The sequence below is a fragment of the Carassius auratus genome, chromosome 9, assembly GCF_003368295.1.
Source record: "Carassius auratus strain Wakin chromosome 9, ASM336829v1, whole genome shotgun sequence".
NCBI classification, from domain to species: Eukaryota; Metazoa; Chordata; class Actinopteri; order Cypriniformes; family Cyprinidae; genus Carassius; species Carassius auratus.
Genome location: NC_039251.1, coordinates 36,061,585 through 36,075,526, shown reverse-complemented (window position 1 = coordinate 36,075,526; position 13,942 = coordinate 36,061,585). Strand labels below are relative to the sequence as shown.

Genomic DNA, 13,942 nt, shown 5'->3' with positions numbered 1-13,942 from the left:
GAGTATAGTTCCTAGCCATATCAGCCTAGAAAATTGCAACTTTTAATTTTGCGTCGGTCTTAGTACACCATCTAACCACAGAAGAGTCAAGTTTTAAATAGGAAAAAATATAGAAACTCTTTGGTCATTTTTTAACAAGATGCTAACGATCTAATCAGATTCTATGATCTATGCTAAGCTAAGCTAAATGTTAACTGTTTAACTCTAGGGGAGTTGGGAAAATTTGCCTATTTTCAACAAAGGTGGAATGTTCCTTAAATAACTACTGTTAATTTTGCATTTAGAATATAGCAAAAAAAAAAAAAAAAAAAAGATTTAGCTAAGACTGAAAGCCAAAAATTATTAAATGCCCATGAGAAGGATGCAATACTAATGCATTCCTAGAATTTGCCAAGTTAAGGAATGACCATAGGACAGTGAAATGCTTACCGTTTCAACAAGGTCAGAAAAAAAGAAAAAAAAAAAATTGGTAGAGAGGAAAAGACACATTAACTGTAAAAGAATTAAGAATTAAGGTGAAGAACTAGGTATGAAACCATCAAGAACCTTTATTTATATAGTGCTTTTAACAATACAGATTGTGTCAAAGCAACTGTTCAGCACTAATTAGGAAAATAGTGTGTCAGTAATGAAAATGACAATAGTAAACACAAATGTTTCAGTTAAAGGCAGTTCATCATTGAATTCAATTCAACATCCAGCTCAGTTCATTTTAAACAGTATTTGTGCAATCAAGTCAACGAGAAAACTGTCCCCAACTAAGCAAGCCAGTGGTGACAGCAGCAAGGAACCAAAACTCCATCGGTGACAGAATGGAGAAAAAACCTTGGGAGAAACTAGGCTTACGTGGGGCCAGATCTCATCTGGCCAGACAAAACCAGCAGTTCAATTTCATTAATGGATTTGGGTAGATTCAGGATTCAAGATTTTTATTTGTCACATACAAAATTCTATATAGCATATATAACCAGCAGTGAAATGTGAGTCAGGTCCGCTCCATGGACAGTGCAATTATCAAAGAAAACAACACAGATGAAAATATACATAAATATAGCTATGTAAGAATGACATAAAAGTAAACAATAAAATATAAGAATAAAATATAAAAAGATATTGTATAATTAAATATGGAACGCAAAATAATGTGCATGAATGTAAACTGTAAACTGTCTTAAATATTAAGATGTACAGGGATGTACAATGTGCATATATGCATTTCTCTGTAGTCTTAAATATTAAGATACACAGGAATGTACAAGAAGCAAATGTGCAAACATGGTGACACTGTCAGTGTGTCTATGTGAGGTAGTGAATAAAGTGAAAATGATAAGTGAACATTAAGTGGAGGCATGAGGATGTTAAGAAGCTGGTTTAGAGTTTAGGAGCCTGATGGCCTGGGGGAAAAAACTCCTCCTGAGTCTCTCGGTTTTTGCCATCAGGCTACGGTAGCGCTTACCAGATGGCAGCAAAGTGAAAATATGGTTACTGGGGTGGGTGGAGTCTTTGATGATTTTAGCAGCTCTACTTCTGCAGCGTTTGAGGTAGATGTCCTGCAGAGAGGGGAGAGCAGACCCTGAAATGCGCTCAGCTAAGCGCACAACTCTCTGCAGGGCTTTGCAGTCTTGACTGGAGCTGTTCCCATACCACACTGAGATTCACTTTCAGTCAATACACTTTCTATGGCCCCAGAATAGAAAGTTTTCAGGATTGCTGGTGAGACTCTGAATTTCCTCAGCTGTCGCAGATGGTACAGTCTTTGCCTGGCTTTATTAACCTGTGTTTGAATGTGAGTAGTCCAAGTCAGGTCCTCTGAGATGTTTACACCAAGGTACTTGAAGCTGCTCACCCTCTCCACAGGGGTCCCGCTGATCATAAGAGGAGTGTAGGGTGCTGCTGTCTCTTCCTATTATAAATGTATTAGTGTTTTTGTGGCGTCTTCAGAAGTACAACGTATAAGATTCTTAGGAACTTTGCCATACTCCTAGTTGAGTAAGCCCTGATCCCCAAAGTTGAAAAGAGGTCAAAGAACTCATAAGCAAGGGAGATAAAATCAATCCACCTGCTTAATGTTTGCTTGGTTGCTGGAAAAGCCTTTCTTAATTAGATCAAATCAAATGAATAGAATGTCTTATTTCCTTCACAGGGCAGCTCTGTGGACAAAAGCATCCAGTGCTCTAACTGGACACATTAAATTAAGCGTTTCCTTGTCTAAAGATCTAAAAAAAGTTAAAAAGTGAAAGTGACATGACATACGGCCAAGTATTGTAACCCGTTCTCAGAATTCTTGCTCTGATTTTAACCAACCAAAACACACACACACAGCAGTGAACACACACACACCCGGAGCAGTGGGCAGCCATTTATGCTGTGGCGCCCGGGGAGCAGTTGGGTGTTCGGTGCCTTGCTCAAGGGCACCTCAGTCATGTTATTGCCAGCCCGAGACTTGAACCCACAACCTTAGGGTTAGTCAAACTATCTAACCATTATGCCACAACTTCCCCCAAAAAGGCAGAAGGGTATAACTGCAGCTTGGAGATCTCCAAAAAGGGGGCGGGGTGGGAGCTCCGGATACGCGAGGGGAGAACCAAAGTGGACAATGTGAGGTCTGTTGAGATGCAAACAAGTCCACCTGAGCTTGGCTAAACACACCCTCCAAATCTGGAGGTTGTGGATCCTCCTTTCCCTGGGATTTGGTTCCTGCCTCAACAGGATGTCTGCACCCTGGTTGAATTGAATCGATACAAGCAGGGGACAGACGTCAATGCACTGTTGTCGAATCCCATACCACACCTAGATCTCCTGAGGAGATCACACATGCTATTTTCACAGTGCTTCAGGACGTGTGTTTGTGTGTGTGTGTGTGTGTGTATTATACTTTATAAATTATATGTTGCATTGTAATGTAACTAAAAGTCCCCTTCAGGGGAACTTGTGCTGTGTCTGAGTTAGTCTTATAGACTGGCAAATGAACAGAGCATACAGCACACAGCATTTTTCTATAATCCTCTTTTGAAATATTTCTTGTTTAAAAAAAGTGCTATGAAAGGATTTCTGATGAGCTCAGGTTTGTCTACTCAGGAAGTCACTTTATGGTTGAAAATCAGAAGACTGCAATACTTAGCCCATAAGTCAGCTTGCTGCAGGCAGCCTGGGCCGTGCTGATAACATAGGCTTTTTACTTCTGTTCTTGTCAGAGTTTTATTGATTCTTTTCCTCTGTGTTACTTTTTGTATTGTGGACATTTGCTTTTCATCACTGACTTTGTACATTTTTTATTGACTTCGGATATAAGCAAGCTCAAACTAGATTCGGTTCACTGGTATGACACAAATATTGTTCTCAATTCATCTGACCCTCATTGTATTGGTCAAATCAGGATATATCAGTAATATAATAAATTAGATAAATGTGTTCTTTCAGTTATTTTTACACCTCCAAACAAGACCATTGATAATACACAAGACAACAAATCCTCTTTGCAAACCTTGTATGAGCCTTTTTCATGTTTTTTTTTTTTTTTTAGCAAATTTAAGTTCCATGCATTGTATTTTAATTTCATGTTGTTGTTTATTATTATTATTATTATTATTATTATTATTATTATTATTATTATTATTATTATTATTATTATTATTATTTGAATATACATGCATAAGAAAGCTAATCCTGCATGTAAATTGTGTCAAGATTTGACAGTTAATCTCTCAAAGCAAATCTCTTAACCACTTTCATAAGGTCCAGAGAGAGAGAACTAAATTGAGCTAATCTGATTTTCTTAATATGCTTCTATTTGTTCTGGCTTGATAAGGTAAAGATGGTGCCTGAATGTTTAAACATTGTGAAACAACAGAAAGTGAGGCTAGCAAGATTTGCATTCATGGCTTGTTGTGACCCAGTCAGTTAGGAAACTGAGAGGTTTCATAATTGATTTTGTTTTCCACTATAAGAGACAATACTTTTGCACCACTGATATATAAATCATATAAAATGATTTGGAAATGTAATAGTTTTCAATACATTTTAAACTGTGTACAGTTATTAAGCATTAAAAATCAAATGATCTACTTTTTTAAATTATATTTAATATCTTCCATTTATCTTCTAATTGGGGCAGCATGGTGGCTTATTTGTTAGTAGTGTTTCCTCACAGCAGGTGATTCTAAGCAGTTTGGAGAATAGATGGATATATGGATGAACATTTTTAATTGGCTATGAATGTCCTATCAGTGTGGACAAACTTCTCTATGTCTCTGGATCAAAAAAAAATCTAATGGACAAGAGTGTTGTCATCAATTTTGTAATGTCAGAACTCTAGACCAAGCACACATATACCATGATCTGTTTGTAACTCGAACGCTGTGTGAGCACATGTGTAGAAGAAAAAATGTCTTGAAAATGTTATCTTAAAAATGGTCTAGTAATTTCATAGTGCACAGATTTTAATTTTATTGTTCCTTTGTTAACCTTGTATGGCAGTTTCATGGCCGTTAAATTGGATGTGTAAGCCCTCTTAAAGCTGCAGTCGGTAACTTTTGACGCTCTAGCGGGTAATAAACAGAACTGCTTGCGTCTTGCAGAAGAACATCGTAGCCGGATCTACTTCTCTCTGTTTATGTCTATGAAGAATCACAAAGGTACTGGGTTACTCCGCCGCGGTATGCCCGAAGCAATCTAAAATAGTCCGAATATAAACACTTATTATAGGTGCACCCTAGTGATTCAGGACAAGCTAAAAACACGGTTTGGAAAATGGATTCATGGTGTACTCGCTTATTATATACATTTTTCTACATTTTGAACACAAACAAAGTTACGCAGCTCTGATTGGTTGTTTCTTAATGGGAGCGATGTATTTTCTGCAAAATGGCAATAGGACCACTGGGAGGAGCCAGAAGAGCTTGATTTTTTTCACAGATTATCTGTATCATATTCTACTGTCAGGACATAATGACAGGTTTTAAAAATATGTAAAAAATATATTTTTACAAAGGTTCCTTACTGCAGCTTTAACTTGTGATTGTTTGACTGATACTTTTCTAATTCTGTAGGCAAAACAAGATAATTTGGAAAAAAAAATCATATCAGCTTATTTTGATAAGCTAATTATTACTTCTGTTATGAAGTTATGATTTATGAAGTAGCTGGTCATACACAACCACTGAAGTTTAGTGCATGAAAAAAAAAAGAAAAAAAAATAAAGAATGCACTTTCTGTAGCAATTATTTTAAGTCATAATGTTAAGGAGCAAGGTTAGGGATACAATGATTACTGTATTTTCAGCCAAGGATCAAGAATATAAGGTTAATTGTATTTGTTCAGATTGAATTAATGTTTAATACTTAGGGCTAAGAGTTTAGAAAAAATAAAAATAAATAATAATCTCAGCCAGAATGTTTGGGAAAATCATTACTGTTGCACTGTACTAATAAAGAATTATGATGTAAGTATGATAATAATAATTCATAGTGAAAAAAAAGTATGATACTCTCTAGAGTGCACCAATGCTTTTCCCAATTGTATTAGTTTGATTAATCTTTGACCACTTCATTCATTCCTCCATCTGTTCCTTGTTTTAAATGTATTTTCTCCAATAGGCATGACTTGTCAAGCGCGGACGTCATACACAGAGGACGAGGTGCTGTGGGGCCACAGATTCTTCCCGGTCATCTCTCTGGAGGAGGGCTTCTTTAAAGTGGATTATTCTCAGTTCCACGCCACATTTGAGGTTCCCACACCTCCCTACAGTGCGAAAGAGCAGGACGAGGCTTTACTCATGTCTTCTCCGCTCATGGCCCCATCTCTGTGCAACAGCGGAGAGAAGAACAGCTCCTTGGACTGCCTGGAACTGCTGGAGGATCCAGAGAGCACAACCAAATTACCTGCCAAGGTGCAGAAGATGACAGGTAGAGACGGGCTCCCCAGGAAGCTCCTGAGAATGAGCTCCACCACATCAGAAATGACATACAGCCTTGGCGAACTGCCCATGAAGCTCCAACGCATCAGTTCCGTGCCTGGGGTCTCAGAGGAAAAGCAGGTTTCCAAGACAACTAAGATTGCCACAGAGGCCATTAGCAAATCAGTTGCAGACTTGCCACCAAAACTGCAAAGACTGGCCGGGGGAGGAGGTCGCATGGACGGACATCTCCCCCCCAAACTCAGAAAGATGAACTCTGATCGTTTCACATAGAAGAACTTTTGTTTTTCAGCTACTGTCAAAAGGGCCCTCATATACATATATGCAGTAGCAGTTAAGTAGGTTAACATAATTGAAAACGTCTGTTCCTGTGGTGGCTTCACATACAGTGAACAGACTCATTCAGGTTGTTGTTACCACAGGCACAATCTGGTATTGATGACAACCTCAAGTGCATGGTAAAATATCTCTTTCCCTCTGATGGCATGACAAGCTGTACATATTTATTTGCCAAGAAAATGTTAGCAAATATTAATTTCTCCAAGCCATATGGCGATGTAGCGGACAGTTCCTCCTATGTGGCAAATTAGGCGTTTATTCAAGTCACACAGTTGCGTTGTTTGCCATAATGCCTGTTTACTGAGCTTATTTTACAATGCATGTTTAACTTAACAAAGGTGATAAATAGATGTTCAGATTTACTAATTCCTTGTTTCAGTGTTAATACATGCTTTATTTGAATTGTTCCCATGCATGGTTGTTAACTGATAGACCAGTAATGCAAATAATCCTCTTACAGCAAAAACTTAATTAGTTAAGTCATTATTTAGAAAAGTAAATCTATTGAACACAGAACATTATTGAGAATTATCAATGAATACTTGACTGTGGTAGGCTTTTTATGGCTTTAGTATTTATTGAGAGTATTAGAAAAGGGGGGTGGGGTTAGATCAATCATTTTGGAAAGCTGGTATCTGTCATCTCCTTTATAATAGTACCAAAAATATTGCCTTTTATTTTGCTGTATTTTTTTTCTCTCCATCTACCTAAAAGGGTTTGAATGCTGACTTGCTTTATTTCGATAAAGAAGAAGATGGTTTGCAAAAAGTTGATGCTGTACTTTTTAAAAGAATTAATGCAGAAATAAAAATGTACAAACAAACATTGGTATAAATACCTTTCCAATACGTGCATTAACTAACAGTTAATACATTTGTTACAGTATTTACTAATATTTGTTATTGTTAGTTTTGTAACAATACAGTAGGTAAAGATTTTAATAATGTATTAGTAAAACGTTAAAGTTCAAATTAACTAAGATTAATACATGCTTTAGAAGTATTTTTAACTGTTAGTTCATGTTAATTCATGCAGTTAGTTAACATATACCAACATTAGTGGAAAATACTTCCATTTATCTTAAGCATGTATCTTAGTCTAGTGTAATCTTATTGTGAAGTGACAGTTTTAAATTACATGAGAACAGAATTTCCATTTTTGTCTGAACTGTTTATTTTACTGTAACAGAGCAATAACTGAATGACTGATGAATACCAACATCTATGTAAACATTTAGCATACTGACCAATGATTTCAACACAAAGTTGTTCATACTTCATCTTCTTTAAACCTGGAACATCAAATAATACACATTTTACTTAATTTGTGTAATTTTTGAAGTTTTAAAATACTGTGTCTTATCCCATTCATATGAATAAGCCATTCTTAGTTTGATGACTCCAAAAAGAGTAAACACTGGGGTTCTGTGGTATGGGGAGCCAGTTGCAACCTGACTGATCGTATTATTTCTTGCACACAACAGTAAATTTACTTTTCATTTCATCAATAGCAACCAGCATTTTATTTACAGAACACTCATTTAGTGGAGGATATTTTGTTATCCGTATTTTCTTTGATTCCCTGTGGTGCATAAATGACACACTTTACCTTAAATACTGGACATTTAACTGGGTTTTACAGGAAGTAGTTTCTAAAGCAGATTACTTGACAGATGTCTCTGAAGTGCTTTCAGGACATTGAGATTCAATGTAATCCATTCTATCGAAATTATTACATAATTTTTTCATAATAAGTCAGGTGAAGAATCAAAGAATGAAATATCTGATTCTGCCTCTTTAACTTTGAGTAACCCTGGACTTAAGTGCACCTTCTGCCTTATTGAAAAAGGATTTAAAGGAAGGTTAATTTTATTCCCGCATCACCAGTACCACCGCTGGTGACGCCATTTCTTTCAGAATTTGAATGTAATGTCGGGCGTCTATCCAGTCAGTCAAGTAGAACCGAGCATTAGAGGCCTTGATTGGCTGATCCTTTAAAGTGCTGTCTGAATCCTGTTGATACACCTTCACTAAACACCTCTCTCCCAAGAGATTTTTTTTTACTTGAATTGCCATGGAGATCCCTGCACTTTCATCCATTAGCCAAAGCATTGTTAAAAAAGAGAGCTGTGGTTTACACCTGCACCCTTATACAAACCCGATTCCAAAAAAGTTGGGACACTGTACAAATTGTAAATAAAAACAGAATGCAAATTTTAGAATTCTTAAATTTTCAGAATACAACATAGATGACCAGATGTGTAAAATACTCTACTGTACTTGAATATTATTTTGGGGGATTTGTACTTTACTCAACTACAATTTAAACTGACTACTTGTACTTTTACTTGATTACATTTTTGAAGAAAGATAACAGTACTTTTTACTCAATTTTATTTCATATTGAAAAGTACATTATATTTTTGTTATCTTATGCACATAAAATATGGAAGAGAGAAACTCAAACGTGTGTGCCTGATGTGAGAACTAATGATCATTGTTTTCATGCATCAAATACACACATTTCTACTTTAATTATGACTTTCATCAGGTTAATGTCTGGCTTCAAAAGTGCACTATCAAATTTGAGGAAGCATACTGAGGTAGCAAAGCTGTGTTTTCTGAAAGCTTCAAATTTATGTTTTGATAGAGCCAATAGCTTCGTAATATATTATCTGAATGCAAATAATGCACTCTTCATTTCACTTAAAAACAGTGTTTCATTAACAGGGGTTGCATGAGTTACTGTCATATTCTCTTTGTGTATAATTTTTGAAGTGTGTTTTTTTTGCATGTCCCATACACTTTCTGCAACATGGAGTCAGAGACGTTTGGATTCATATGCAGTGGTTTATTATCAAAATGGTCAAACAGGCAAAATCAAAGGACAGCGTCAGGTATGTCAAGGGCACTGTTGGGAACGTTACTTTAAAAAAGTAATTAGTTATAGTTACTCTCTACTTAGTTAAAAGTAACTGAGTTAGTAACTGAATTACTCTATAAGAAAAGAAGTAACTATTTGCGTCACTGTAAAAAAAAAAAAAAAGTTGCTATATGTGATTTTTATTTGTACTTATTATTATTATTATTAGGGCCCGAGCACCGAGGTGCGAGGACCCTCTTGTATCTGCTTTGTTTTTTAGGGCCCGAGCACCGATGGTGTGAGGACCCTCTTGGAATTGCTCCGTTTATTATTATTATTATTATTATTATTATTATTATTATTATTATTATTCTTCTTCTCCAAAATGAATCGCATTTTTGAGGGCCTAAACATGCTCGAAAAGTCATGAAACTTTGCACACACCTCAGAACTGGCGAAAATTTACATCTGATATGGGTTTCAGAAGTGGGTGTGGCAAAATGGCTCAACAGCGCCACCTATACACGTTCAACGGTGTGCGCCTCGAGCTACGTTTCATGTACATGTATGAAAATCGGTATACACATGTAACTCTCCAATATCTACAAAAAAGTCTCTTGGAGCAAAATCCGAAACCCAACAGGAAGTCGGTTATTACTAATATTATGAACAAATTTTGTGTCATTTTTGTCATTTCCATGCGTTGTATTTTAACGAACTCCTCCTAGAGATTCATTCAGATCAACACCAAATTTGGTATGCCTAATCTGAAGGCCTTTGCGATGTTAATTTGCGAAGCTTTTGAGTTTTCGTTAATGGGCGTGTCCGTGGCGGCCTGGCGAATTTCGATGATTCGCCATGAAAAAGGAAGTTGCTATAACTCAGACATACAATGACCAATCTGCCCCAAACTTCACATGTTTGATGAGACTCCTGACCTGAACAGATTGACATGCCCATATTCAGTTATAGTCATAGCGCCACCTATTGGCAACAGGAAGTGACATATTTTACACTGCGATGAACTACTCCTAGAAATTTTATGACATCAATGTATTTTTTGTGGTCAGTCTAATCTAAAGCCCTGTGCGATGTTAAGTTGTGAAGATCTTGAGTTTTCGTTAAAAGGCGTGTCCATGGCGCCGTCACGAAGTTCGATGTCTCGCCATGGGAATAAAAGATGTTATAACTCAGGCATAAAATGTCCGATCTTCCCCAAACTTCACATGTGTGATAAGAGTCCTGGCCTGAACACATCTGAAGGCCAAAATTCCATCAGGTGTGGCAAAATGGCTCGATAGCGCCACCTATACACTTTCAACAGAGTGCGCCTCGAGCTATGTTTCACGTACATGTACAAAAATCGGTATACACATGTAACACACCAATACCTACAAAAAAGTCTCTTGGTACGAAATCCGAATCCCAACAGGAAGTCGGTTATTTAGAATTTTCTCTGCAATATTGGCGTTGTTTTTGCCATTTTCAGGGGTTGTACTTTAACGAACTCCTCCTAGAGATTTATTCAGATCAACACCAAACCTGGTCAGTGTAATCTTAAGCCCTTTGCGATGTTAAATTGCGAAGATCTTTAGATTTCGTTAAAGGGCGTGTCCATGGTGGCCTGACAAATTTCGATGTTTCGCCATGAAAAAGGAAGTTGCTGTAACTCAGACATACAATGTCCAATCTGCCCCAAACTTCACATGTTAGATAAAACTTCTGCCCTTAACAGATCTACATGCCCACATTCAGTTATAGTCATAGCGCCACCTATTGGCAACAGGAAGTGACATGTTTTACGCTGCGACAAACTACTCCTATAATTTTTTTGAGATTAACATATATTTTGTGGTCAGTCTAATCTAAAGGCCTGTGCAATGTTAACTTTTGGAGATATTGAGTTTTTGTTAAAGGGCGTTTCCATGGCGCCATGACAAAATTTGATGTCTTGCCACAGCAAGAGAAGTTGTTGTAACTCAAGCATAAAATGTTCAATCTTCCCCAAACTTCACATGTTCGATAAGAGTCCTGGCCTGAACACATCTGAAGGCCAATATTCCATTATAATGATAGCGCCACCTGCTGGCAACGGTAAGATTGGCACATATATGGGATATACTTTGATATATTCCACTTATATTTAGGACATTAAATGCATATTTCTCAACGTTCACCTTTTTACTAAAGCAACACGATGGCGGTGAGCCCGGGTGCGAGGGCCCGTTCATCGCTGCTTGCAGCTTTAATTAGGGCCCGAGCACCGATGGTGTGAGGACCCTCTTGGAATTGCTCCGTTTATTAGGGCCCGAGCCAATGGGCGCAGGGCCCTATTGTTCCCCTAAGGATTATTCTTATTATTTTTATTTTTTTTTTAACCTTCCGGGGGTTTTTGGGGGCCTTAACATACTCAAAAACTCTTGAAAATTGGCATACACATTGGAACCTGCGGCCATCAGGTCGCCGCAGAGACTGGAACCCGGGCGTGGCACAAGGGCTCTACAGCGCCCCCTGGAACACCGTCAGAAAATCCTGAACCATAGCTCACACATACTTGCATGTATTTATATGAAACTCAGTAAACTTATAGATCTCATTGAGCCGAACAACTTTCACGCTCTATGTCATAGGCTCCGCCCAACAGGAAGTCAGCTATTCAGGGCTGTTTAAAAAAAGCATGCTCTGGAATTTGAAATACTCCTCTGAGGTTTTCCACCCGTTCGCCACAAAACTTGGTGAACATGATCTCAAGACATTGAGGATGAAAAATTGCGAGGGGATTTTTGATATCTCGAACGGTTCGCCCGTGGTGAGGCATTGAAATTAGGGCACAAAATTTGAAACAGGAAGTGCCTAATAACATCCACATACATTTCCTGAGTTTCATCAAACTTCATCGGTTTGTTCATTGTAATATGTTGCTCGCATATATGTAACTATAAGGTGTCAAAGTTACAGCGCCACCAACTGGCACCAGGAAGTGTGTAATTTTCCAAATGTTTTGAATTCAGCATCTTATTTTTACTCTATTTGCTTCAAACTTCATCAGAATAATGACAAAACACGGCAGATGAAAATCTGTTGTGGGTATACTGATATCTAATATAGTGTTGCCATGGCAACGTGTCAAACTTGAATATTCTGTTAGGGTGATTTTGAGGCAGACAACAAGCTCAGATTTACATGAAACTCAGAACACATATCAGTATTAATGATATCTAGACAATGGCAAAAGCTTTTAAAAGGGCGTGAAGGAGGCACTCTATAGCGCCACCTTTTGTCAAAAATGGGGGGGTTAGTTTTAGCTACAGACACCAAACTTGGTACATAAATTGTTCTTATTAAGATGGACAATTTTCTAATCCACAGTCATAAGCTACGACAAACAGGAAGTCAGCTATTTTTATTTTTATTTTTATTTTTGGGCAAATTCGGGTGTGAATTAATGCATACTCCTCACAGGGGACGTGCACTATACACACCAAACTTTGTCTACATTTTGTAAAAACATTGAGGAACTTAAATTGCAGATGGATTTTGGATAGCTTGAACGGTTTTGCTGTGGGGATTTTTTGAAATAATATTAAAAAGGGAAACGTTATTTGTCTTGTATTTTTAAATTGCAGCTTCCAAACATTTCAAAACCATTTTTTATTTAGAGAACATGCGATTCTGAAGAAATATGCATAGTTGCATGACTTTACAACACTGTATGATTAAAAGAAAATTATAAAACTGCCAGACATCTGATCTCACTCTGAGGCATTCTCTCTGTGTGAGGGAAGGGAGGGGGAGGGGGTGGGGTGCTTGAGGGCCTGCCTGACAGAGAGCGAGAGAGAGAGAGAGAGAGAGAGAGAGAGAGAGAGAGAGAGAGAGTTAACAACTCTTTAATCACCAGAAAAAAAACAGTAATTGTGTGTTGTTGATTTTTTTCATCATTACAGCTTAAAACATCTCTCTATCATTTTCTGTCAATTTTGGGATGAAAAAAACCTAGTACAATTTGTAGGGTTCAAACAAAATGATTTTATATAATTAGGTTAAGAATTATGTTAATTGCAAAATAAAATAAAAAAGATTTAAAAAATACATACACGTTGACTTGTATATATTTTTTTATTCTGATAATAATTTTAAACTTATTTGATACTGACCTATGACAAATAAGGCACGTTGATATTCTGATGACATTTTTTTTCCAAGCACATTTTACCCATTTCAAATCACATCAATCTTAATAAATACTATATATTTGGTATTTCATTATTTATGAGATATATATTTAATTGTCCTCGAAGGCTGGAAGTGAAAAGCTCATATTCAGGAGTGCTGAATTTTTAGGCATGTCTTCTTGTCATGCATTGGTCATAGAGCTCATTGTAGCAATGTTTCAGGTGTTGAAATAGATTTGTTATACATTATACAGGTTCACTGTTTGCACATTGTATACAGTATGTGTATGTCGTTCAGATGCAGCAGCGAGAGCATGTTATTGTAACGCAAAAACACATTAAAATAATGCGCGAGCATGAATCTCTCCGCTTGCATGCACATTTCCTTTACTTTGTCACAAAACGCGTCCTCTGCTCAAACTGTGTCCTGTGCACTCACAACTCTCTCTATGCTCATGCGATAGATATTCATTCTTTTCACACCTTTCTACTTCTAACCTTTTCTGTTCACATCTTTTACCATGTGCAGTGTGAATGCTCTGAAACATTAACATGGGCTCTGAAAAAAATATGCATTACGGATAGAGCTTGTGAACCTGGCCTTGCATAGGCATATGCACAGTCTGTCCTGTTCTCGTGCTCCATTTAGGAATGC

The 13,942-nt window shown here is 37.2% G+C and overlaps 1 protein-coding gene across 1 annotated transcript in view; it reads left to right on the top strand.

Annotated features, from left to right (window-relative positions):
- The window catches only part of kcnj3a (potassium inwardly rectifying channel subfamily J member 3a), a 54,713-nt gene extending 47,665 nt beyond the window's left edge, over nt 1–7,048 (top strand). The window contains exon 4 of the mRNA XM_026272742.1: nt 5,595–7,048. Within this exon, the coding sequence (XP_026128527.1) occupies nt 5,595–6,187 (593 nt within the window). The 3' untranslated portion in view covers nt 6,188–7,048. The remainder of the gene's footprint in view (nt 1–5,594) is intronic.
- Nucleotides 7,049–13,942: the final 6,894 nt, after the last annotated feature.